This window comes from Ambystoma mexicanum, chromosome 1q, assembly GCF_040938575.1.
Source record: "Ambystoma mexicanum isolate Mex_15411 chromosome 1q, UKY_AmexF1_1, whole genome shotgun sequence".
Taxonomy (NCBI): domain Eukaryota; kingdom Metazoa; phylum Chordata; class Amphibia; order Caudata; family Ambystomatidae; genus Ambystoma; species Ambystoma mexicanum.
The window spans coordinates 701,180,742-701,208,676 of record NC_090922.1 but is presented as its reverse complement, the minus strand read 5'-3'; the positions used below and the strand labels follow the sequence as shown (position 1 = coordinate 701,208,676).

Below are 27,935 nucleotides of genomic sequence, written 5' to 3'. Positions count from 1 at the left end.
GGAACCTGCTCAAACTGTACCTGGCATGAGCCAACCAATGAGGAAAGGCACAATGTATCCAAGCCTTTGTATAGGACTTACGATGCCCCTTTCCATGTCACTCCCATTCCAACTGACCATATCATGTGAAAAGCTTGTCTCATGACTGTCTTATAAATAAAGGTTGAAAAAAAAATGAATGATGGGACGGTTGGGATAAATGATATATTAATTATTATTACCTGGTCCAGATTTCGTTGGAGAAATGGTGGGCGGTTCTAGGGTACCAGCCACCCCCAGCCCACCACATGACAGTGATACCAAGAATCATGAAGATTCCATATATCTACCTTAGTCTCCTCAAATATTACTATCCCCCTCATTACTAGAGCTTCTCGACAGTTTAAGAGACACAGGAGAAAATTTGCATTAACAAAGGAAAATCAGACCTTGTGTCCCTTGAAAAACATCCAGTCTGATAAAATGCGAACAGTAGAAAACTGCTTGAATGAAGTATTGTTCACCCCCAACATCTCTGTAAGGCCTTTCACAGGAGCTCTTTTATAGGCATTTTTGTTACTCTGTGTCAGGCCCCTAAAAAAACAAATTAAGCTTGTATCTCGTTAGTCACTCAGGGGATCAGCCTTAACAGTTCCCAGATCCACAGCACCACAGGGACCATACTGAGTGGGCTCTGAATTACAATTCCACATGTGCTATGCTCCTCTATGTCCAGAATAGCCAACTTTACAATACCTGTTGTGAGAACAGTTCGCAAACTGGTCATCCTTTTGTAGATCTCAGCCGGCCAATCAGACTGCGTAGATATAGTCCTTTGTCCTCTTGTTGGTTTTTGCCCCACAGATTTTGCAGCCCTGCCAGCGCACCGCCCTTTGACCCACCTCGATCACGGCTGTTAATGAAATCGCCCTGCTTTACTTGATGGCATTCAACCTCAGGTTGGTGGTGGTGTCAAGCCCCAACTGGGTATTTGTGTCCTTGCTAATATTGGTATCCCTCGCCCCAAGGTTAGTCGGGGACTTGGTCAATAAACGGATCACTCCTAAACAGGAGTCAATTTTCCCTTCATCTTTGTCACACCTATCCGTCAGCAGCCTCTGTGCATCCTTCAACTCCATGAATGCAGTGGAAAGCCTATTGAGAAATTGTGCAAAGTATAAAATATGATCTGTATTTGTGGTCGCGCTGGGCCCAGCAGTTGGTTCACCGTCCGACAACATGCTGGAGCCCATAGAATCAAAAGATACAGAGGCAAGATTCCCTGAACTACCTGATGGGCACACTGGTTGGTTACTGCTTCCTTCATTTATGATAGATGGAATACACGGGAGTTCCTTATACCAAGTAGGCCCCCATCTGTAGTCCTTAACAATACAACCCGTTGGATCATCCAGTATGGTGGACAACCTGTGATCTTGAATGTAATTGCCAACTATATCACCCCCCAGCTCACCCATGTTGGTAAAATCAGAGTCTTCCAGGGCGTCTTCAAGGGCTACACACAATGGTCTCACCCGTACTGTCCCGTCACTTCCGGTAGGCAGTTCTCTGCATAGTAACAATCTATAGAATGTTCTTAGGCCTACCGGATTGATGTAGACAGGGGTTCCAATACCAATGTAGGTTTTTTTACCAACATTGTGGCATATGTCATTAGGGACCCTTGGAACATTTGAGATGATTGAGACATTTTGCTCCATCTGTGAGACTATAGTCTTCTATAAGCCTGTGGCACCTTTGCAGAGGGATTCAGTTCTACGTTAGAAAATCAGATGGCGTGGTTGGTTACAAGAACATCCAGACTCACTGCCACTTGATCCCCTTCCCTTGTCTCAACAGGACTGACCACAGTGTCATCAGTTTCTTCAATAGGGACAACTGGCAGACAGCTCGAGCCATTAGGACTGACCATATCGTCCACTGACACCCCATTAGTCTTGGCGTTGGCCACAAGCTCCAGCTTCTGGATTTTCCACTTCGCTTAGCCCTCTGGCTGCAGAGGCCGCCTTGGCATTCTTGCTTCGGGCTATCCAGTCTAACATGGCTTACCTTTTCGGCTTGGAGCCCCTAGCAGTTTTTGTGCCCATGTGATCTGCTGTAACACCCCCAGTCCCCTTTTTTGCCAACCTCCGTGTCTGGAGTTTCACCACTGTGACAGCTGGGTGCTAGTTTGCTAGATACATTTTTCCCAGACCCACAACTGAACAGACAGATACCACTCCTCCACAATGAGATGAAATGGGAGGGCAGTCATGGGGAGGTAAATGGCTATACAACAGCAATAAATAAATAAATGAATGAAATGAATTGGAGAGCAGAAGGTAGCAAAAAATATTAGATAGCTAATGTCAAGACCTCAAGAGCCACAGCCATAACCATGGCCACCTCCACAGCAGCAACCCTCAAGCCTTGAGAGTTCCCTTAGTTTTTAATTTATTTTTTCATTTTTTGTTTTTTTTGCTGGGTTAGTGAATCCCACCTCTGAATTCAGTTTCGCAAATGGGCTCAAAGCGGCCTTGCTCTGATTGGCAGCGGCCCTCAGCCCCAGAGTCCTTCAACACCCCTCAGCCTGCTATTCAAGCTATTAAGGCTGCTTAGTGGTGCTGGCTGAGAGCCACCGGCCACACGCTGCCACACGCTGCCACACGCTGCCACACACTGCCAGCACAAGCACCACTCACTTGTGTGCTCAAGCAGATGAGCCAACTAATAGGCAAAACAAAAATAGCTTTTAGTCCCTAAACCTCTGAGGACCCTTGTGGGATTGTGTAGGGGCAGCACGTCTTGGATACAACTACAAGCGCCTACCGCCAGCACACAGTTTATGTATACAGCTTGTAGCTTCACACCGTCCCTGGCATGCCTCGTATTTTCTTAGCACCGGGCTCCGTGCCCAGCAGGCCACTCGCCGCGCATCTATGAAACCTTTGTAATCTGTGACGCTGCGGCTCGAGGAAAGGCCCTCCAAGCGTCTTCACATCTCCAGTCACATTGTCAAGCCACACCCACACTCACAAGCCGCTTCAGACACTAGGCCTCCTAATACCACCCCTAGGGTTAGGATCAGGAAGCGGCTGGCTTCCCCTGGCCACATGGGTTGAGATTTTAGGCTGGGGTCCAGTGATGACTCCGCAGGATTCATCACACAACATACATGATGGCAACTTTAACATAAAATAGCATAAACAAGGAGTTTGTCATCTTTTAGGACAAGATGTATCTCTGTTAAACAAATATGGGTAATATAGGTAATTTTACAAATGACTTCTAATCATCTGATGTTCATTGAAAAAGGAGGTCCGGGAAAGTAGTTGCTTACTGGTTTTGTTCTTTTTATGTTTTCTCATTTTCAGAAATAATTATTGGAGATTGTCGGATGCTTGTAGTTTTTCACTCTTTGTATATGGGTAATGATTTCTGGAGAGGGGTGGAGGGAGAGGGAGAACACATTGAGGGATGGGTACATAACCAGTATGTCGACAGTGTAGAATATAACCCTTCTACTTCCTTGTTTCAAGCGGGGATCACAGAGTTATCATATCTCTTTCAAGAAGTAGAGGGGGTAGCTAAAGAGCACAGTAGTTTATCCATTATTATTCCAAGAGGTTATTTGGATGCTAATTGATGTAGAGGTGCAGGGAGCAATGACGTGGCGAAGTCAGTAGGGTGAGAGGATTTGTGGGATCTGAGAGGAAGTGGGGCAATTTTGGGGTTAGTTAATAAAAGGAAGGAGCTGGTCCTGATAGTGCATCGCTCATAAACATATGTCTATGTGGTTTCTGGTCTAGTCCTATAATTCCAGGATTTCCCTCCCAAGTTTAGTGAAGCCATTCATCCTTGTCCTTCATATACTGGGCAATCCATTCCACTTATGCCAGGTTTACCATCTCTGCAGTCGACCGCGCAATCCTTGGGGCCTGATTTAATCCTCCACCTCTTTGTGATCAGTTTTCTTTGCAGTTGACAATACCTTCAACAACTCGAGATGTATTCCCATTCTAAGTGGCATTCTGTAAGTATGTTGGTGAATAGAATTTGATGGGGCCCAAAGGTCAGAGCATGTTCAGAGACCAAAGCCAATCTTTATTGTATATCCTCCCAGAACCTGCCTATCTGGCAGAGCCTAGAAACATAAGTTTTAGCCCGACAACCTCTAGCATCATAACACAAGCATGCATCCATTTCCTAGGGGCTCATCCTTGCCATTTTAGTAATACTGTGTTTTTAAATGTATTTTCTTCTGAATTTTAGGAAGGTCAAAGGAGGGAATATTGATGTCCATCCAACAGAAAAGGCTCTTGTTGTTCACTATGAAGTGGAGGCAACGATTCTGGGTGAGATGGGGGATCCCATGCTCGGTGAGCGCAAGGAATGCACAAAAATGTAAGTCTTTTTATATATCAGCAGAAGTATTGACTTAATGGACTGTGTATCTGTATAAACTATTACTTTTATATGTATAAAGTGGTCTTATTGTGCTCTTAGCAGAGTGCAAGATTTGCACTCCCGACTAGCCATTGGCTAGGGACAATTGACTCTTGGTGAATAAGAAATGATGTACTGTCTTCACATAAACAATTGAGATGGCAAGTTACTTTTTATGACTGCCTAGGAACTTGAAATGTTTAGCCCTCACCTTAGCCCTATGCTCCCATCACCACCTAAACCCTTGGATGCCTAGGCAAAACATTTATTTTATTGTTCCAGCATGCTGGTCCCATTGGGAGGTGCAGGGTGTGTAACACGAATGTTTAACAATAGAGCACTCTGGCATGCTGACTTTGACTTGTTCATGCTATAGTTGCTTCCTATGTAGTATATCGGTCTGCATGAGGCATTCTTATCCTCCACATTGTTCTCAATTAATGTTTGTGCATTATTTATTTTTGCCAATAGCGCCATTTAATTTGATGCTCAATCATAATTAAAAGATCGCAATTATAAATTAATAATTTGGTTTGTCTCCTCTGTAGTCCGCAATCATTTTATCATTTGTATTTTCAATCAATTCCTAAATGTTCATGCCAACTCCATTATTGTAGGAGCAAAACTAAGTCAACAAACTCACCAGTGTAACATTGCAGCAGAACATTAATGAATGGAGCCTTTTTTTCACAGAGAGCTGGCCCTCAATAGTGCTGCATAACTTTCTTTTGTTTTGCTGGGTTGGGAAGAACAGACAGCATTGGCAGTCTCTGGGTGCTGTGGCTTGCTGCATCACTGTGTTTTGTTTCTGCATTGTTCCTCCTGTCCATCCCCTACTTTCCTGGCATCTCCTACTTCCGAGCATTAGGATGAATTCCAATGCCCAGCCATGTCCGGGAAAGGTCTTGCCAGGTAAGGATAGCAAAGCAATAGAGGCTTTAGAGGTTGAGAAATGTAAGACACGATTCAATACCACGGAAGATATAACCGGCACTGATGAAAGCTGCAGTGAGAGGTAAGTCACCTGCAGCACGTGTGTTTTGGAATATAGTCTAATTCCAACACACTGTTCATCTCTCCTTCACCTGCATAAGTTCTGAGATCCAAGTAGAATGTGCTAGCTAAAACTCCTGGTCAGGGCAAAAAGGAGAAGTAGTACTGTTTTCTCCTTCAAAATCCTTGCATATGCAGACTTGCCCAATCTTGAAGCCAGTAATCCACGAAAGGGAAAAACTGCAGGCACTGCCTCCTGTGACTTGTATGATAGACAGAATGGGACATGAATGGAGGTGGCAGCTTCTTGGAATTGCCACAGGATAGGAACATTATCAAAGTGGAAAACACAGTCTAAAAGAAGCTCTAATCCAAGACTTTTTTCCCTTTTTAAAGGAGAGCAAACCTAAAATGGGAAACCTACTAAATAAGTCAGAGGGCAGTAAAACTTCTCAGAAACACTCCAGCTACTTCTCCAGTGATATTGGAGAGATAGAAGTGTATCCCCAACCAAATAGTATAGCACTAATTGCTCAAGAGTGTGCCAAGGCAAGTCAGCCAGCAGTGGAGAAATGCATAGCATTTGTGCCAACAGCTACTTTTAAAGGCAACCAAGACGCCTTGGTGTCACAAAGTAGTCACTCGCAGAACGTTTTTAAGAAAGCATAGCCTACCACACTTAAGTTTTGATTTGTTGGGGAGGTCACATACTGAAGATGGAGTAATAGTAAACTATTTCCACTGTCAAAAACGTACATTTATCCTGTTCTATCTGCCACAATAAAAGCTGCGCAGAGCGAAAACAAATGCTTGAATGTAGCAATGTTTGGCTTTCCATCAGAAGTTTCAGTTGCTCAGAAACGAACTACAAATATGATAAATGCCAGATGAAAGCTGAGTCAAGTAATGATGGCAAGGTTAAAAAAGGCCTGCATATCTCAAATATTTCTGAGCGCTACTCCTGCCGTGAAGTCTTTGGAGGCCAATGAGTGTGCTTCGAATCAAGCCTAATCAATCCCTGCCTGATGAATTAGCTTGCAGACCCATCTAGCTATAGTAGCCAATGCCAACGCCCTGAAAGATTTCCTGCGGGCAACTAGGAGCTGGGTTACTCCTGCAGGACAAACCTCTGCCGTTCTGGTCTCGTACTCGGGAATGCAAGCCTCCATGCAGAGTTGTGACTGCCCGGATAGATAAAAATACGAAATGGAGGACGAGTTGGCCTTGTCCTCTTTGCCAAAGTGAAAGTCACTCCTTCCAAGCTGTATATTTTCCTATCGATCTCTACTGCCTTGACGTCGGGCACCCTTCTGCGGGAGACCAGGCACAACTGCATCACTAATTTCCCTGACGGCTGTGTCCTCGAGGTATCTATTCGCCGGGCCATCCTTCAGAAACCTTAGTACCACGTTTGCATCCCATAGGTGCAAATATTTCGGCATCGGGTGAACTCAGAAACGTGCACCTTTCATGAGTCTGACCACCGCTGGATGATCAGCTACGGGCGTGCCGTCCACAGCTGTGTGCCCTGCCAATATGACAGATCTATACACTCCGATTGTCCAGAACGCCTTGCCGCCTTCTAAAAGGGATGCCAGGAAATTCAGAACAGAAACTATAGGGGCAGAAACAGGAGGAACAGCTCGGCGTATGCCCCACAGCTCCCACTTGTTCCATGCTGTGTTATAGCTCCTGTGGGTGGATGGTGCCCAAGAGTCTGAGATAAGCTGGGCAGCGTTTCTCGAAATGCCTGGCATTTCCCATCTTCTCCCGACACCCTGCAGACCCTTAGAGGGAGAGTACCCTTCACTCTCGGAGGATGAAATGGCCCAGCTGGGTCCGTGTGCAGGTGACCTCCAATGGAATTGGTCCACAGGAAATTCGAGGAAAGTTCCATCAGAGCTGGAAACCATACTTGTGATTTCCACATAGGTGCCACAATCACAATCGTCGCTCTCTTCTTGCGAACCTTCGCTAATACCCAACTCCGCATCACAAGCGGCGGGAACGCATAATGCACTCTCTCTGCTCCAGTCCTATAAGAATGAATCTGTCCCTAGTGCACATAGGTCCAATCTCCAGCTGAATATGCTGGCTGTCTGGGCCTTCAGCCCACGTGTAGTGGCCCCCATAGATTGTCCAGTTGCTCAAATACGCCCCTGTCGCATTTCCAGTCGCTGGAGTCCGTCAGATGACGAGAGTTCCTGTCCACTATGACATTGACAGACCCCGGCAGGTACTCGTTGTCGCTGATATACCTGACTGCAGGCAGTAGTGCCAGAAATCTGTCGCTAGCTCAGTGAGCAGTCTGGATTTCGTCCCCTCCGAAGTGATATATTACCAAACAGCTGTTATGTTATCATGCTTTACAGAGAATGCAGCAGTTTGCTCTGTCCTTTGTAAATTCTTTGATCGCGAAGGACCCAGTTTACAGTTCTAGACCATTTATATGCAGTTACAGCTCTTCGGGGTCCCACCTATCTGCAGCCTACCGCATCTGGCTCCCCACCCTGCTCTGCTCTGCTGGCATGATTCTATCACCAGTTCTGGTCTGTCTCTGAAAATGGCACGTCCGTTCTACGCTTCCATGCTCTGCAGCCACCATTGCAACTCTGTGTTCAACTTTTCATTGAATGAATCGTTTGATGGTACCTCAGACCCTGCTGTAGGTGCCTGATCCCCAGTCTCATGTAGTGAAGGGGCTTGAAAAATGGCCTGAATGGAGGACGTGAAAAGCCCCACTAGCCTTGCTGGTGCATGGAGATATGACCTTTTTGTGAAGACATGACTTGATATCTCTCTTGATATCCCTCATCTTTCACTCTGGGAGTTCCAGTGTCGCTTTCCTCGTATCTACTACGTACCCCAGAAAGTCCAGCCTCGTGGTTGGAGGCCCATCCGACTTCTCCTCCTGATTGATCAGGAACCCTAAGGACTTTAGGAGTTCTCCTATTTGATAAATAAAGGTCTCTGTTGTCTCCCAGAAGCAGGATATCGTCGAGGTATATTATGCGGACGCCCTTCTCTCTGATGGCCACCGCCACTGGTCTCATTAGTTTGGTAAAGTCCATGGAGCTGATGCAAGTCCAAAAGGTAGCATACTGAACTGCCAGAATTGCCCTTCCCACCTGGAGGCTAGGAAAGGACGGTACTAGGGTGTCACTGAGATTTTCAGGTATTTGTCCTTCATGTCTATTCTGGCCATCCTGTCATCTCTCCTGAGGATATCCCTCTTGAAGTGCCTGTAGGTCGCCCATCCGTTCAGCTCTTTCAGGTGTATGGCCGGCCAAACTTTCTTCTTCCTGTACACCAGGAACATATTGCTCATAAACCTGGGGGCATGTGCGCTGCAGCGGTCAATAGCCCCTCTTACTTCTAGCTGCAAAAGATTGTCGTGCAGGAGAGCCTGTTCCAATCGGTCTGGCTCAATTTCTGAATGAATTCTTGCTGAAAGCTGCAGGCCATCTCTAGCACCCATGCATCGCTGGAGAGCCTGCACCAATTTTGCCAAAATTGCATCATTCTCCCCCTTGCTGGCGGTTGGCATGCCTGCTTTTCACTCACCTGGGGCTGTGCCTTGTTGTCTGCCTGCTCCTCTGCGACCACTGAAGTTCCTTCCTTTGGTTGGGACAAATAAGTCTTGTTGTCGTGACTCCCGGTGGTGGGCCGTGATTCCTTCGGCTTTGTGAAACGATGAGGAGCGACCGGCTGCACGACTCTGATAGCGACCGGCCCTGGCAAAAACTCTTTACTTAAATACATTTGTAATGCCCACCAGGTGACCCTCTGGCTTAAGGGCGCAAACAAGACGCACAAAACAAAACTAGAACAAAAACTAAAAAGACAGGACCAACATGCTATATGCGCAAACAGATGAACAGGGCCAACAAAGACACACAAATCATCCATCTCTGCAATCTGCAGATACCAAGAACATTATTGGAAACTTGAGCATCTTTCTGAATATGGCCATCCATCTCAGTTCTCTTGGTCTGGTGGGATAGCATATCAGGCCTTAGGTGCTGCCAAATACAATGTGCTTTTCATGATCTGCGTAAGATTTTTGGCAGGGATCTTGACCTGATTAGTATTGTTGGATCTAAGGGTCCTCATACTAGATGTGTTAACCAAAGCTTCATTGGGGTATAAAAGGCTAGAGCCCACCAAATATTTGTGGGAGATCAGTAAGAGATGGAATTCAATCCTCTCCTCTATTGGGAGCCACTGCAGATTGCATCTAGCAACTGAGACATGATCTGTCCTATTGAGGCCATTGATTTGCTTGAACCTGGAATTCAGGGAAGGGGAGGAGCAAATGCCTATTGGAATCCAAGGTCTGGTGGAGACCTATTTTGGAAGTTTATGAACCCTGAAGTATGGATGAGAGGCTTGAATTAGACAAGGAGCGTTTGTGAAACCTAGTCTGTTTTGAAGAAACTCGAGTCTGAAGGAAAGTATAAGAAAAGGAGCCTGTTCAAAAGGAACTGAAGAACCTGGTACCTGGAACAGAGATCTGTTAAAAATAGGAAGACTGCATAGGAGACCAAACCTGGGAATATCCTTCCCAGGAAAACAAATGAGTTTTGCTGTGTTCATTTAGGACACTTGTTGAGATTAGGATTTTGGGATTCAGGTTAGCCAGGAGTCTAAAAGGCGCATTTACATTAGGTTTTGGAACTTTATCTTGATTACGTTGACTAGATGTTACATCTTAGAACTGGGGTCCTAAAAGGGGCAAGGGTTTACAAGATTAGGTTAAAAACAGTATGATTTGGACACTAATGTCCGAAGGTGTTTGGCACCTGAAGAAAGCCCCAATTTGTGTTTGATCCATTCCTGACACTGTTTATTTTAGGACCATCCTTGTAGTTTGAAGATTGTTCCCTGGCACCTGTAGGTGTTTGGTCCAACCCCTTCCTTGAGAAATAAATAATTAAAGATTTTTTGTTGAACCATACCTATAATGAGGCTATGCACCATTTGGCTGCTGGCACCAGATTTTATGTTCAGTTTTATGAATAATCTCTGCAGTGCTAGAAACTCCTAGCAGCGATAATTCAAATTCAACAGGATTTGAACAGTCAAGCATATCCCTTTTGGGCGCCCCAATTTCTAATCCTTAATCACGCAGACAATGACCCCATGCATAGGCAAAGAATGCAGCTATCCCACACCCCTCCAAACAAAGATCAGTGAAGGTCCGTCCAAACGTGCACGCTAGCACTAGTCTGTATAGCCAGAGGTACATTTATTTTGCAATATGTTTCCCCATATTTTCCCCCAAAAGATGTCACCATAGGATTTCTCCATTTCTCTCTGCCATGCTCTTTTGTACCGATTGGGTCCAGAGCTCATAAACTGCCCTATAACTTTGTAAGAGTTGAAATTAAACCCTTGGATGTGGTTGCCTGCTGGAGTGTCATCTCTAGGTCCTTAGGGGCTCTACTCCCCAATCTATTTTGGGAGCAACAATCTCCAGTGCCCGAGTTGCTAAAATTGGAGTTACAGTCCATTAAAACTTTGATCTTCCTACCCTTTAATATGTTTCCCAATTAAATGCATCTGTCGCTTATCCATGAAAAACCATGCTTTTTCTGATTCCGATCTCATCCACTCAGCTGAGAATCCTCACTAAAGCAGCTTGCTAAAACTTAGTAATATCTGGACATCCCCTCATTCCCCGCCCTCTTTTCTTCAGATTGTACAGTACTGTAAAGACAGCAATTAGTAATGCTTGAAAAAGATACAGAAGGCAGGGAAGTATACTTGTTTTGGTTATTGGGGTTCTATCAATCCATGATACAGCTAATGCTTTCCAAAGGTTCAGGTCTTGCTGTTTAGCTTTAATTAGTTTGGGTTAATTAGCCCACGGATACTGTCTGGGTTTCTTGTCAAATAGATGAATGCCATATCTATGTAAATGCTTAACCCAGGGACATTGCAGAGTGTGCTTTAGAAATTCAACCTTGCGTTCTGAGTTTCACCAATTGAGGTGCTTGGATTTTGATATACTAATTAATTTGAAAGCCAGAGACCACTTAGAATCGTGTTCTATCAGAAAGCACCTCTAGAATAGATTTCCGGTTGGGTTACTGTTAAAATTATATTGTCTGCATATAGACTGATTTTGTGTTTGCCCAAGAGAATCCCTTAATGCTTGTGTTTTTTCTGAGAGCTGCAAACGGTTCTATAATTACGGAAAATAAGAAGGATGATAAGATGTTCACTTGTTTTATCCCCCTATTCAAGGGAAAACCCTATGTGAGGACCAATTTGACTTAACTTGGTCTGCAGTTGTCTCCCATTGAGAGGACCTTTGGTCCAAAGTCAAATTTATGGATAACGCCCAACAGTTCCGACAGCTTTATCAGTCTTACCTAAGAAAAGGAGACACTTGCTAAATGTTACTGCAAGCATGCAAGAATTCTAGTGAAATACTGAGGCTCTTTATTTATTTATAGGTCGCACCGAGCCCTTTGGCAACTGGGCGCTGGGCTTGCTTGTTATAAGTACAGACAACTATAAGGTACACACAATGTAAGTAATATACAACATAGAAACAGGAAATCTACAATATGCATATAATATACAAAGAAGGTCAGTGAACAGACGCATCTGGATTGTGGTGGGCTTACTCTATAATGTGGCTATCTTGCTCGTAGAGCCAGGCTTTGGTCTTCTATCTGAATGCTTGATAAAATGGTTCTTCCCTAATGGAAAGGGGGAGAGCATTCAATTTTCTAATCGCTAGGACAGGGAAACTTACTCCGCCTGCACGTTGTTTTCTGTATCTGGATTTAATGACACTATGCCTCATAGTGGATCTAATGGGTCTTGATGATGTGTGGCGAGAGATAGTGTTGGACAGGTAGATGGGGGGCTTGATTGGATAAGCACTTGTGAGTAAGAGATAGGGTTTTGTAGGCTATTCTTTGGTTGATGTTGAGCCATTTTAGCAAACGTCTAGTTTCCGAGATGTGGTGATTCTTGGGAATATTTTTGGCCGCTCGAATGGCATCATTTTGCAGGACATGCATTTTGTTAAAGAGTGTATTAGGGCTCTAGATGGTGTAATGCAGTTGGCTGGAGAAAGAAGTGGTCAGCAAGCTGTAATAAGCTTACAAGTGTAGGCGGATGAGGAAGCTAGGGCATTAATTTGTCTGGATGGTGTTAATGCTGAGTCTATATAAATCCCTAGTGTTTTCACGCTTTGTCCATGCTTTGCCATCCACGCTTGTATGATGGTGTACATTTTATTGAGATTCTCACTGTCTACAATGTAGTCACTGATAATTGGGATGAGTATCTGAGTGTCATCGGCATAATTAGTGTAGATGACACCCAGATGGTCAAGCTAGTCAAAAAGGGGCTTGGTGAATACATTGTAGGGAGTGGGGGACACGCAGGAGCCTTGAGGCACCCCACAGGTGACGGGCGTTGGTGAGGCGGAAGCAGACGGAGCAAAGACCCTCATAGATCTGTTATTAAGGAAGGACTTAATCCAAGCATTGGCTTGGTCTGAGAAGTTTGCAGCAGAGGATAAGTGATTGCATAAGATTTTGTGGTGTTCCAAATCAAAAGCTGCTGATAGGTCTAGTAAGGGGAGCAGAGCTACTTTGCCTTTGTCTTTTCAAAGTTTGGATTTGGGTCTTAATGTCAATAAGGGCAGTTTCAGTTCCGTGTCTAGGTTTGAAACCGGATTGACTCAAACCTAGAAGGTTGTTAGCTTCCAAGTATTGTTGTATCTACAGGTATGCAGCACGGTCAAGTATTTTTAGAAGAAATTAGACTGTCGTGATGGGTTTATAGTTAGCCGGGTGGTTTGGGTCGAGTGAGGGTTTCTTTAACAGCAGGAGAACCCAGGCATCTTTCAGGTTGTTGGGAACTGTGCTGGATTTGAATGAGGCATTCATAACAATTGTAACGAAGGGGGCTAGTTCCTTGGCAGCTTCCTTAATGAGAGGGGCAGGACATGCATCACCTTGACAATTTGAAGGTTTAAATTTCTGAATGATGGTTTCAACCTCTTTAATGGATAGTGGGGAGAAATTAAATTAAGGTTGAGAGCTCTTAGTAGATAACTGAAAATTTGGAGTGGAGTCACTGTTTGAGATCAGGGATTTCTTCATTACTATTTTATTTTGTAGCATGGAGATTTTATCTTGGAGTGCGTTTTGTATATTAGCGCACCATTGGGAATCTTTAATGCAAGTGTCTGGAGGAGGAGCCGGTGATTCTAACTCCTTCAGTATATTAAAAAGGTCTTTGGCTTTGGAAATGCGGTCATTAAAGTTGTCTTGCTTCCCTTGGATTATTGCTAAAAGGATGCTGCAGCAAAGTTGGCTTTGTTTACTGCAGTGGGCAAGTTTTTCCATACTGACTGGGCTGTTCTTTTGATTTTCCTAAGTGACTTCAGATGAGGGGTGTACCAGGTATTGAGGTGAGTACGTGGTTTGGATTTGCGTAGTTTCATGGGCGCTAGCGTGTTGATCGCTTTGAGGATGGTGTGATTGTATACTTCGACTAGGACTGTCAGATCTAAAGATGTTGTGGTAGTGATCGGCTGTAGTAGGGTGATGAGTTTGTCACGAGTAAGATTGCATTTAATCGTAGTCATCCTGGTTGGTGCTTGAGTCGTTTGTGGGATGGAGGAGACAGTTTCATTAATGTTGAACCGGATGAGGTGATTGTCAGTCCAGGCGCCAGGGGTGTTGGATAGGGTCTTGATGTTGCAATTGAGGTCAGCTATCCAATCAAGGATATGACCTTTGCTGTGAGTGGGAGTCAATACGCGGTGGGAGAAGCCTAATTAGGACAGGGTGTCCTTTTCGGTGCAGGCTTTCTGATCATTGGGGTGAAGAAGGCCTAGATTAAAATCTCCCAGGATGCTGATTTGCAACATATTCTTAGTATTAGATGATCGTAGGTGTGAGATGTCATTTTCAAATTAGGTGGTTGGACCTGGTGGGCGATAAACAAGATGCAGAGTAATGGTGGATGTGGGAGAGGTGGTTAGTTTGGCAGTTAAGCATTCGGCTGAGGTCATGGAAAGGTTGGTAATTTTGCTCACACCTAGCAAGGTTTTGTGTATGAATTCCGAGCCTCCTCCTTTCGAGATGCTGGCATCCCTATCTTCATGGATGATTGACTAGTTGTCAGTAACGGCAAGGGCCAGTGAGGGGCCTGAGGCTGTGTGCAGCCAGGTTTCCGTGATAGCAATTAAGTGAAGGTCATGTGTAGTCATGATATCTGCAATATCTAAAGCATTTGCCTCAAGGGATCTAGCATTGATAAGGGCAGCTTTTATAGGTGGGAAGATGTTTTTCTTTATTCTTTTGCTAGGTTGGTAGTTAGGTGACTACAGGCTGGTTTCTGAGGCATATGGGACTGTGGGGGTAACTGAGGGGCCTTCTATAAGGGCGTCTTGTGCATTTAGTTTATAGTGCTGACACGTCAATCTAGAGCTAATTCTATGGTTTCTGTGGATTGTGGAACATGGCTGGGTAGGTGACCTTCCGTTTGGTCAATTGTTACGATACTGTAGAAATTGTTCCAACTGCACTGAGTATGATATTCAAGGAAAAAAGCAGAGTACTAAATTAAGAACATGGGGTTATCCAAAAAGAATTGAGACAAGCATACAAGCAGGCCGGGAATATTCCTCAAGAAGTGACTCTGCGACAGCACCCATGTGAAACAGGCCTTAGTAATAAGGCTTGAGAAAGCGATTAAGAAACTCTGGCCACTTCTGAATGTAGGGTCAAGTACTTCAGACCCACTGCGTTTTGCAATAAAAAGATGCAAAAATGCCCTTTTACAGAGTTATGAAGAAAAAGAAATGTCTGTGATACAGACAACACTGTGGTCATTACCTAGAGCTACGGGGGAATACACTTTGTGGTTCCTGTTCGGTTTGTATTCACACTACCCATAGCCAATCCATTGACATGGGATGGCGGACACCTTTGGTCCAAAGTGCATTTATTGATTGTAATTCTAATCACAATATGTCAGGAATGACAGCTAGACCAATCACGAGGCGTATCATAGAGCACAAATCATGTATTCGTACAAAAAAACGCACAGCTTTATTGGTAGCACATCAGAAATCGCATTCTGAAACAAATTTGAAATGGGCAATTTTGGAACGAGTGAGACTTCCTAGAAATGGGTGGGAGGGGCTATCAATTCCATCCTTCTAAAGAGAGATCAGAATTGGATCTACAAATTGTAGATTGACAAAGTAGGTCTGAATTAAGGAATTATTTGACAACAGTTGTACGTCTTGTGAAGTTGCGGATCCCTATCTGCGGCCACACGCATGTCTTCCAATTTGTACAGTACGCTGGTTGTAACCTCCATTATATCCTTTCATTAACCTCTTTGGTGCCAAGGACGAGCTATCTCGTCCTTGGGATTACCTCCCTGTTGCCAATGACGAGATAGTTCGTCCTTTCAGGCACTCTGTTTTTGCACAAAACTGTAATCCAACCCCCGGGCTATGTGAGGGGGAGGCCCCCCCCCTCACTGCCAGGGGGCTGGATTACCTTCAGTTTCACGTCGGCGTGCATAAAGCACGTCGGCGTGAAAGTAATTTTCACCGCAGCAGCCATTTTGGGCTGCTGCGGTGAAAACAGAAGGTGAGTGTTCACCTTTCTCCGCCTCGATCTCTGGCTGTATTTCAAGCCGGAGATTGAGGCGGGTATCGTTGGAAAGGGGAGATTCTCCCCTTTCCAAGGATACCCATTGTGTGGCATTGCTGCCTGCAGATCAGGCACAGGGCGCGCGATCCGTGGGCAGCAATGCCACCGGATCAATGCAGATCCGTTTGGGACGCGGGGGGAGGGGGGATGCTTACTAGGTAAGTGGCCCTCTTCCCCCCCCTGTGGCCCCAAAGCATGGGGCCACAACGTCGGAGACCCCTGGGGCAGATGATCACTGCCCCAGGTGTGAAAATGGAGAAAAGAAATCGAGGGAGGGGGTTTGGGGCCCACTAGGCCACCAGGGATAGAGGAAAATGTGGTGTACTTGGAAAGGGGAGGTTCTCCCCTTTCCAAGGACACCACATATACGAGGCATTGCTGGTCACGGATCAGCACAGAGCGCTGATCCTTGACCAACAACCCACTAGACCACCATGGATCCGTTTGTGACTTGGAGGGGAGGGGGAGCTGCTTCAAGTAAGCAGCCCTCTTCCCCCCCCCGGCCCCCAAAGCATGGGGGCACAGCGCTGGAGACCCCTGGGGGCAGATGATCAATGCCCCCAGGGGTGAAAATAAAAAATAAAAAAAGTTAAAAAATTCGAGGGGAGGTGGGAGGGGGTTTGGGGCCCTGGGGCCCACTAGGCCACCATGGATACTGGAAAAAGTGGGGTCCTTGGAAAGGGGAGGTTCTCCCCTTTCCAAGGACACCACATATACGAGGCATTGCTGCTCACGGATCAGCGCAGGGCGCTCGATCCGTGACCAGCAACCCACTGGAGCACCATGGATCCGTTTGTGACTTGGGGGGGTTTGGGGGGGCTGCTTCAAGTAAGCAGCCCTTCCACCCCCCCCCCCCCCGGCCCCCAAAGCATGGGGGCACAAATGTGCACAACCCTGGGGGCAGATGGCTGATCATCTGCCCCCAGGGAAGGGGACAAAAACAAAAAAATAACACGTGATGGGAAGGGGGAGGGGATTTGGGGGATTTTTGGGGAAATGGTGTCCCTGGAAAGGGGAAATTCTCCCCTTTCCAAGGACACCCTATGTGACAGCATTGCTGCCCGTGGATCGGGCAGCAATGCACACTAGACACAGGGATGTCTTTGAATGGGGGGAGCTGGGGGCTGCTTACAGTAAACAGCCCTCGCCCCCCGGCCCCTAAAGCATGGGGGCACATATGTGTACAACCGTGGGGGCAGATGGCTGATCATCTGCCCCCAGGGAAGGGGGCAAAATAAAAACTGAAAAGCACAAAAACAAAAAGGGAATTTTGGGTGGGACTGGGGGGCCACTAGCCACCAGGGATATATTTTACAGAAAAGGGGGGTGGCCCTCTCCCCCTCACCTCAAGGGGAAATGGGGGCATCCCTTGTAGCCCTCCCTGGGGGCAGATATCTGCTCCTAGGAAGGGGCATCTGACCCCAAGGAGGGCTGAATGAGATGCCCCCCGGGGGGTAGAGGGTCACCCCCCATTACATTATAAAATTACCTGGCGGTTTAGGGTGCCCCTCAGCCTGCCCTAAAGTGTAGTGTACCATTTTTTTCTTTGTTTACGAAACTTGCCTTGGCGCACAGGGGCACATTGGTGTGCCAATCTGGTGCCGGGGTGCCCAAACCTTACTGCCCCACCCACTGGGGGGCCTGTCCCACCATTTTTGGGGCCCTCTCCCCCACCACTCCAAATGGAGGGGGGGTGTACCTCACGCAGCAGTTTGTAGGAGGCCCAGGGAGGCCTGCATGAGGTGCCCCCGCCACCCATTTGGGGTCTGGTGGGAGAGGGCCCCCAAAAATGGTGGGACAGGCCCCCCAGTGGGTGGGGCAGTAAGGTTTGGGCACCCGGGGCCAAATTGGCACACCAATGTGCCCCTCTGCGCCAAGACAAGTTTCGTAAACAAAGAAAAAAATGGAAAATGGTGGAACGCTTTTTAGGGGGGCTGTGGGGCACCCCAAAGGGTCTGGGAATTTTCTAATGGGATGGGGCATTGACCCCCTCGCCCACCGGCCGCAATGGAGTGGGTGCCATGTCATGCAGCCCTCCCTGGGACCAGATATCTGCTCCTGGGAATGGACCCCTGAGCCCAGGGAGGAGTGCAGGACAGCCCCCCCCTATTATCTGCCCCTGGGGAGGGCTACATGAGATGCGCCGCCCCTCCAATTTGGCCATGTGTGGATTCCCACGGGTGTCCTCTTTTGGGAAATGCATGGGGTTCCCTGTGTCCCTTGCTGGCTTCGGCACCCTAGGCCCAAATCTGTAGGTTGCCCACATGAACAAAATGGGCAGTGGTGAAAAGCCTGGGGTTACCAGTGGGTTACCCTTTTCCTTTTGTGCCCCCTGTAGGTGCACCCACACATGTGAGGTACCGTTATTATTTTTTTGATTCTATACCACCAATGCAAGAGAGATCAACATCATTTGACACATTTGAAATGAAGCCCAAAAGTAGTTTCATCCCTAATGTTAGAAATTAGGCACTAGATTTGTTTGAGATGAAAATGAAGAAAGATCTGTGGTCGATGAAATTTGCAGAAGTTAGACAACAAAACCTTCGGAAACATCAACATAGAATACTTCAAGAATTAGCAAATGACAGGACGATTGAGATTAAAACAGCTGACCAGGGGGGCGCAATAGTTATAATGGAGGCCGACTTATACAAACAAGGTTGTCTGTCCTTACTTGAAGATACTAACACTTACATGACTCTTGCGCATGATCCGACAAAAGAGATCCAATGTATGATTGAAGAAGTGGTGAATGAAGCAGCAGAAGAAAAGTGGATCACAGAGAAAACCAAGGATTTTCTATTGACTAAAAATCCAATTCTTCCGGTATTCTACGGATTACCTAAAGTTCACACAAATCTAACAAATCCTCATTCAGGCCGATTGTGGCAGAGACAAAGTGTTTTTGATCCACTGTCTAGGTACCTGGATAAATTACTTCAACCAATTATTCAAGCAACATCAACTTATCTAAGAGATACTGCTCACCTATTGAATATTTTGAACATGCTAGATCAAGTTGAAGAAAATTGGATACTGTTCACACTTGACGTACAATCTTTTTACACATCAATCCCGCATGAAGAAGGACTGGAAGCTCTAGAATGGCTGTTACTTCAACAAGAATTTTTTCCATCCAATAAAACTTTTGCTATTCAACTTGCCAAGATGATTCTTTATAACAATTACTTCAGATTTCAAGGTCAATATTATTTACAGATATCAGGAACTTCAATGGGGGCAGCCATGGCCCCTGCATATGCAAACACTTTTATGTTTTATTTTGAAACTCAGCATGTTCTAGAAAATCCAAGATGGTCAGACAAACTGATAATGTGGCGACGTTATATTGATGATGTTTGTGCAATATGGAGAGGCACAACGGAAGAATTGGGAAGTTTCATTGTATACCTGAATTCATGTAACAGCCGTATTAAGTTCACTCTTGAAATTGGAACATCGGCAGTACATTTCCTAGATACATCTACCCAGAAAATAGGAAATTGCAAACAACGGTTTACAGGAAACCAACGGATGTGAATAACAGTTTATTCTTCACGAGCCATCACCCTCAACACCTTAAAAACAATTTACCTGTAAGCCAACTGCAAAGAATTAAATGGATTGTCTCAAATGAAAATACATATGCGGAAGCAGAGAGTGAATTGATTATACGATTTGAAGAGAGAAGATTCCCGGAAAGAATTCTAACAGAAGCTAAAGAGAAATGTCAATTAAAGAACAGATCAGATCTTCTGATTCAAAGAACTAAACAAGATCAGGATAATCCTCCACTGATCTACCTGTCACTATACTCCACCAAAAGTACACAAATTAAAAGGACATTACATAAAAATTGGAAAATTACTAGATTGGTCCCACAACTCTGTACTCTGTTCCCAAAACCACTGCTAATGGCCTACACAAGAGGGAGAAATTTACGGACTTACTGGTAAAGGCAGAGAGAACAAGTACAACACAACGGTTATTGTTGAAACCACAAAAAGGATCATTTCCATGTTTAAACTGTAGCCAGTGTAACAATGTCCAAAAAGGTCCAATAATCGGACATCCATACGCAGGTCAGAAGATCAACTTACAACACTTTGCCACCTGCGAGAACAAATGTGTAATATATGGACTAATTTGCCCATGTGGCAAATATTATGTTGGCCAGACGCTGAGACGGATGAAAGACCGTATCTTGGAACATAATTCTAACATAAGAACAGGAAATCTGAAGTCACTGGTTACAAGACATTTTAGAGATCACAAACGCACAATTTCACAACTCAAATTTGTTGTTCTTGAAATCATTACATGACCAGCCAGAGGAGGGAACCTACAACAAATCCTATCCCGTAGAGAAATGTTCTGGGTACACAAATTAGATGCCTTAGAACCTAGAGGCATGAACAAAGAGTATTCTCTGAATGCATTCTTATGGAAAAACAACAAAAAAATAGTGATATGATTAGCACTTGTTGCTGTGAGAAAGGTTGATGTTCCCTTGAATTTTCCTTTGTTACCAATATTCGTTTTTTATACCTGCCTTTATATTCATCTTCATATTGTTGTATAAGTAATAATCAAGGTGAAATGATGTGGAATAATGGAAAGACAGTTTGGAGCTTAATAACCTTCATATATTATGCACATCGCTGCAACAAAACAGTGCGAACAATTAATATGTGTTGAGACACCATTCAGTATAAAAGACCATAATTTCCAGAATTCCACACCACCAGATGGAATACCTCTATATACACTTTCAGATATAGATATCTCTTGATAACATAAGAACTCATGTCCGCAAGTGTTTGTAGACCTATCCACTCGTTGAACATTATTATTTCCAACAGTTAGAAGTTTTATACCACCCGCGTTAATTAAACCACACAAGCTTTAGGGTGGGACAAAGTGTGGGACAAAGTGAGAGATTAAATGTCTTTTAACTATTTAAGTCTTTGTAGGTCCGTGGGCGCTACAACTCCCAGAAGTCTAGGACATCACGTGACAGAGATCATATGTCACATGACATTAAATCTCACGTCACATGACTTTAAATAACCAAAGGTAGCGAGTGAACCGTGTTACCCGCGAGAAGGCTGTAGGACATATCTTTTGAGGCGAGGAAATCACTGATATATCTTTTGAGGCGAGGAAATCACTGACCTAGGTAAGAATGGATGGACCAGTATCTAAAAATGACTGATACTTAGTTGATTATTCAAAACACCTACACTCGTTATTCTTCGTGTAGATTTTTCGAGAACTAACGGGAATAGACTTCTGTGCTGGGACTGTTAACATCGCTATTACCCGATACTGCAGCAACACACAGGTAACACACTGACCTTTGAATTTAAACTTGTAGAATTGGAAAAGCGTTTTATTATAGCCTAACACATATTATTATACTTTATATAGAATGTAAGCCGACTAGGCATTACGGTGGATAAACGCGATGACACACGGTGTATTACAGAATCTGGAAACACACGGGCCTTGACCAAAATATACAGGTAGGAACAACGATACTTACCCTTCTAACACCATAGTGACGATTTGATCTAACCATTATCTAATACACATATCACTATTATTATTTTCAGAACATATGAGATTTGTCTCATAAAATGATGTTCCCATCATTCCATATCGACATGGACATTTGAAGTCCTAAAGAAAAGAAAAATACTGTTGTTTTGTGTTTGGAAGAGAAATCATTTGTTGAAACTTATATTTAGAGTATTGTTGAATTATCAATATTATTAGGAAACACTGTGTTTAATGAAATAGTTATTGCTCCTGAAGAAGAGAGGCACACTTTCGAAACGCGTAGAGCTCCATATCAAGAATGTTTTGTATTTTTTGTATTTTATGTAACCTTGAGTGAATTGAACTCTGATTTTGGTTTAAAATAAGCACTAACAATATCATGTGGATAAATAATTTTTGTACAACACTGTATATTGAAATTTGCTTTCTAATTAAGAATTACAAAACAAAATGACTTACGAATGTAGCTGTTCTAAAAACATAAACTAGTGAAAATTGTGACATTTATTTAAATTTTGGTTGGATCTTTTTTCCAATATCAAGAGGTGTGCAGGGGACGGGAGTTCCTATTATTTATAGGAATTCCAGGTTTTTTCAAGACCTCTGTGTATTCCCACGGGTGTCCTCTTTTGGGAAAAGCATGGGGTTCCCTGTTTCCCTTGCTGGCTTCGACACGCCTAGGCCCAAATCTGTAGGTTTCCCACGTGAACAAAATGGGATGTGCCGAAAGGATTGGGGTTACCAGTGGGTTACCCTTTTCCTTTTGCACCCCTGGTAGGTGCATCCACACATGTGAGGTACCGTTTTCATCGGGACACCTGTGGGAACGCGGGACGGTAGGCCATGTGGTGTTGGGGCCGTGTTTCAATTGGTGAGCCGAGCGAAATGTGCGGAAAATGCATTTTTTTCCCCACATTTCGGACTTTGCAGGGGTGTCTGGGTAATGGATTCGGGCCGATTTGCACAAATCATACCTCTCCGGATTCCCACGGGTGCCCTCTTTTTGGAAATGCATGGGGTTCCCTGTTTTCCTTGGTGGCTTGGACACCTGAGGCCCATATCTGTATGGTGTGCCGGTCGGCAGAGAGTCTGAAATTCCGATCTGAAAACAGACTTGGGTTTACTTGTGTTTTAGGCCTTCCCCTTGGCGCCCAGGTAGGTGCACCCACACATGTGAGGTACCGTTTTCATCGGGACACCTGTGGGAAAACGGGAAGGTATAACATTAGTTGTGTTTGTGTGGTTTTCATAACGTTTTGACCCATTTGCTGGTGCCCTTTGTCACACAACCCTTTCATTTCCCAAATGTGACCTACATTTATTCGCTGGTTTAGCCATCCTACACTTTTGTAACCTGCACAAGTCACCTACCCTTGAAAAGGTCTGCCTGTGCTCTTCCAAAAAATGTATGCTTGTTGTTCCTCACCACATTGGTTTTCCCGATTTACACATGCTAAGTGCGTCTGTTCAGGCCGTGAGCGTAAAACTCCTGTGTACCATGGCTCATTGTTTGGCTTGTGGTATTGCTTGTTTTGTAAAACACTACAAAAAATGTGTGCTCTCCTAACGGCAAGAGTCGGGGGGGAATGTAGCGGAGCATTGCTTTTCTCAAAATTCATAGAAGCCATTGCTGTACCAAGCCAACCATGTCCAACACATACCTTCTTTTTCGGTCATTTTCCCGCTTTTCCCCATGTCTATGGCAGTTTCCCATACCTAGTTGTTTCCTGACCTACGCAAATCACCCCTTCCTAAACTTGGAATTTTATCTACTTTTCAGAAATATATGCCTTTCTATCCTCCAATTCGGCTTTCCTACCCTTTTCTCCCATTCCGTCCATGCATGTCCAATTGGCAAAAATGGCCAAAATCGCCTACCTCTCACAAAACGGTTGATAACCACATCAAAATATTTTTTTTTTCGGGTCCACTCAACCTGTTCTTTTCCAGGAAATTGGGGAACTCCGCACAGCAAACCATTTGTTCCTAGCTCTTACAAGGAAAAAACCACAGGCTTTTTTGCACATCATTTTATTGGCGTTTTTTAAAAAACCCAAAATTTTTGCCCTTTTTGCTTATTTTCTCTCACCCCCCGACAGCAACCTAGGATTCCTGGGTGGCGTTACGACCGCCTACATGTGGGAAAAAAAGGAGCCAAATTTGGCCGAGATAGCCCATGTAACTAAAAAGTTAAAAGCCATTGAATGGCCACATACCGAAATCACCAAAAAGGCCCTGACACTGGGGGGAAATACCCATGGCAGTTAAAGGGTTAAATAAGCAGAAGTAATGCTGCATTAGAAATAAGTCTTGCATCAGTCTAAGGCTGCTGTCTGGCTTGCTTCTAAGGATTTCAGCAACCTGGCACACAATTAACATCAGCTTATTAAAAATAATTTTGGCTGGATGCTTCAATATCTTGAATGCATGTAAATGGTTTGTAACATTAGGCTTTTATTATTTCTAAGGCTTGTGAATCTGCTTGGAATCACATGCTGTACATATAGTCCGACATCAATTTGAAATCAGAGTATTGCATCTTTCTTTCAAAGCTCAAAAGGGGACGTTGACATGGGCGTGACTGTAACTCTATCCCAAACGTGAAATGTAGTGTACCCAAAATCCTTCACGCGTCGAGAACCCTCAGATTGCTTTTTTCTGCCAACCTAGTTGGTTGCCTATGCGGAGCTCGCAAGAGTTAATATTGCTTACTTTGTCAGCACGACCTACAGTCGTGACCTTCAGTCATCCAGTCTCGCGACCATTCTTCTCGACGACTGACTCATGGGCATCCTGCCGCCAAAGACATCCTCTACTGCTCGACGACTGTTGACCGCTTGGCCTTGGCCCTCCAGCCAGCCCCTTACAGTAGGGAGAGTGGGGCCCTAGATGTATTCATCTCTACAAATGCATTTCCTTTTCCCCTCTTTCTCTTCTTGGTCTGGCTGCCGTTACCCTATGCTATGGAGAGGATGCCATTAAATTGTGCCCGTCATGTAACCAAGTTTTGTTGGCAGGACAACCATTGCTCTTGCAATCAGTGTTTCCCTTGTGACCACGACAAGCACTCATGCAAGTCCTGCAAGCACCTTTGTCCAAAGGACAGGCAGACTAAAGGCTGGGCGGCCTATGCGATGCAGGCCGAAAGCCATTCCCCAGTCAGCGATGTCCATTCGGACGACGAGGAATCCTTCGGCAGCCATGGATCCGAATTGGAGGCCACCGACCTTTTTGACAGCCTTCGGGCTTCCAAATGCCTGGCCCGACGGACAGGCCACCGGCTCTGATATTTCACACCCCGGCGACAAGGTCATCCATGCGCCACAAATACCAAAGCACACAACCCCTAAGGCCGCTTCGACGGAATCGTCGAAGAAGCTGACATCGCCAACAGGGCCATTGAAAACTTTGACGCCCTCCGGGCCTTGCGGTTCTGTGCCCGTCACACAACCGTCTTCGCAGCATGCGACTGGGCTTTTGGTAAGGGCGTTCATCCTAAAAAGCATACAGCTTTCGACACACCGTCCAAGGGCGCTCCAGCACCTATGGCTTTGGTGGAGTCGCTGACCATGACGGCGTCATCTGCCGCATCAAGACCTTCAATTCAGCTGCCGGAAATCTACAAGTCTTGCAGCTTTCATCTCAGCGGCTACAGAGCACAAGGGCACCCCCTCTCATCGATAGGAGTATTCTGAAGCCCAGGCTCTCCCAAAGACCTTATTAGGAGAACCCCCCCCCCCTTCTGGGCAACCTTTTCCACCTCCAGACCCTTCTGCATCCTTTCTTTGGACTAGGGAGAGATTTGAACAATGTATGGACAAAATGGCCCAATTTATTGACTTTTCTGACAGATACATTACTCCCAAGAGACCTAGGGAAGAAGACTTCTGTCCCATTTCTTATAAACTGCTAAAATTCCCTGTCTCTGCAAAGGAACACCAGGTGGATATCTTGGATGTTCCAGAGAACCCATCACAGGAGGAGACCTTTGAGGATAATCCCTTTGCACAGGACATAGCTGACCAAGACTCAGAATGGGATCCATATCAGTCAGGGGATCAGGGCCCTTGGCTATCACCGACACATACCCCTGACCCGGACATCATTTGTCTAGATCCCCCTTCACCCCCACACAGGGATTGGTCACCTGTGGATGACCACATGTTGTTCAATTTTAAAAAGAGCAGCAAATCATTTCCAGATCGCAACACATGAGATAGCTCCAGACTCTGACTTTGTTGAGGATATCCTCAAGGAGAAGCCTCCAACTAGTCAAGCCATCCCCCTAATCGAGACGCCTAGCCCCCTCCTTGTTGTCACCGTCTCACACGGGCAGTCAAAATGTGTCCTCCCATCACCTTCCGACCCACTTACATAAGGGGGTCATGCTACACTGGACACCCTGGTGGCTACTACCACTCAAAGGGCAGGGGGTACCACTGTTCACAGCGGAAGCCCCTCCAGGTAAAGATTGTAAGAAACTGCAAAGAAATAGCACAAAACCTTAAAGTCGCTAAGCCCTTCCACCAGCGTGGAGGATCTAACTCCCTCCAGTCATTTTGTGGACTATCTTTCTCTCGCTCTCCCCATGTACAATATGGGCAATATGGCTCATGGAGTACCCCATGGTCCTTCTAGCAACCAATATCAACAACCAATATCAACAGAGGTCCACATGGAGGCATTGGTAGAGGCAGAAACTCCAGTCCTAGAGGCTCCCCAACCTCCACCCCAAAGTCACTCGCCGGTTCAGGTCCCCTCCCACGGTTTCCTGGTCGGGGGTTGCTTGTCATCATTCATTCACGCATAGGAGGGGGATCACATCAGACCAGTGAGTCTAAAAGACCGTTACCCATGGCTACTGCATTAAGTTTCACTGACCACCTTGATACCACCCACCAAAAAGCAGACTTCTGTTGCCAGAACATCTGCACGTCCTGCTGGAAGATGTTCAGGTCCTTCTGGATAAGGGCGCCATAGAAGTTGTTCCCATTCACCAGGTAAACCAGGGTATTTATTCAGTGTACTTCCTTGTACCCAAAATTATCTCACCATGCGCCCTGTTAGACCTACGCCCACGAGCAAGTATGTCAAACCTCAAGCATTCAGGATGAAAATACTTCAGGAGGTAATCCCACTGCTGTAGTAGGGGGGATTACATGGCCACATTGGACATGCAAGATGCATAATTTCATATTTCAATGTTAGCAGCGCACAGAAAGTACCTCAGGTTCACGATACAGAATACCCACTATCCGTTGAAGGTTCTCCCTTTCGGCATTGCCTCAGCACCATGGGTATTCACGAAGGTACTGGCGGTAGTAGCTGCTCACCTGCGCAGGCAGTCCATCCCAGTCTAGCCTTACTTTGATGACTGGCTCATAACAGGGGATTCATGCGGAACATGCCAAACAAATACCCAGACGACGGTAAACCTTCTCTTCGACCTGGGCTTCTCCATCAACGAGAAGAAGTCCAGTCTAGACCCCAATCAAGTCAAACAGTTTTTGGGGGCTCTAATTCGGACCAAAGCCGGCCTCGTCTTTGCCTCCAGCGAGAGGGTCCAAAACATGCTGTTTCAGATCCCTCACTATCTAGCCAGTCACCAGGTGACCATACGCAAGGATATGTGACGGCTAGGGATGATGGCATCCTGCGTCTACCTAGTTCCTCACACTCGTCTGCGCATGAGCCCCATGCAAGAGGAGCTCTCCAGCCAATGGTCAGGCGGGTGGCCAGTGGAACGATCTAGTGGTTGTCTCGGCAGCCCTCAAGTGGTGGTCAAGGGAAAACCTTCTGTAGGGAAAATCCTTCACCACCCCGCAGTGGAAGCCACTCTCACCACATACTCATCTCTGACGGGGTGGGGGGCTCAGCTCCTTCAACAGACGGCACACAGTGTGGTCGCCAGCAGTAGCATCCAATCACATCAACTTATTGGAACTGCTGGCAGTGTTCAAGGCCCTTAAGGCCTTCTAGACACACCTCCAGGGGAAAACGTTTTTTTTTTTAATTGATTTATTAGTTTTATAACAATGCAACAATATCATCATTATTGCGCCAATTAAGGATTAACCTGTCCCTCCCCCCATCTTCCAAGACCTCTTTAGTTCTTATAGATCCTTCGCTGTCCGGTTGGGCCGCCTGGGCTGCCGGTGCTGTCAGATCTGGTAGCTGATTCAGTTGGATGAAATAGCGATACCGTTAGCGCCACCCATTGTTGTAGATCCTCGCTAGTTTACAGTCTCT

At 45.5% G+C, this 27,935-nt stretch overlaps 1 protein-coding gene across 2 annotated transcripts in view; it reads left to right on the top strand.

The window, feature by feature from the left end:
* The window catches only part of KIFAP3 (kinesin associated protein 3), a 1,278,226-nt gene that overhangs the window by 35,018 nt on the left and 1,215,273 nt on the right, over positions 1-27,935 (top strand). Inside the window, exons 2-3 of one of the 2 annotated variants that reach the window (XM_069641308.1) lie at positions 4,252-4,383; positions 21,555-21,649. In XM_069641308.1, coding sequence (XP_069497409.1) covers positions 4,372-4,383; positions 21,555-21,649 — 107 coding nt within the window. In that variant the 5' untranslated portion in view covers positions 4,252-4,371. The remainder of the gene's footprint in view (positions 1-4,251; positions 4,384-21,554; positions 21,650-27,935) is intronic. The other variant, XM_069641307.1, reaches the window with a different exon arrangement.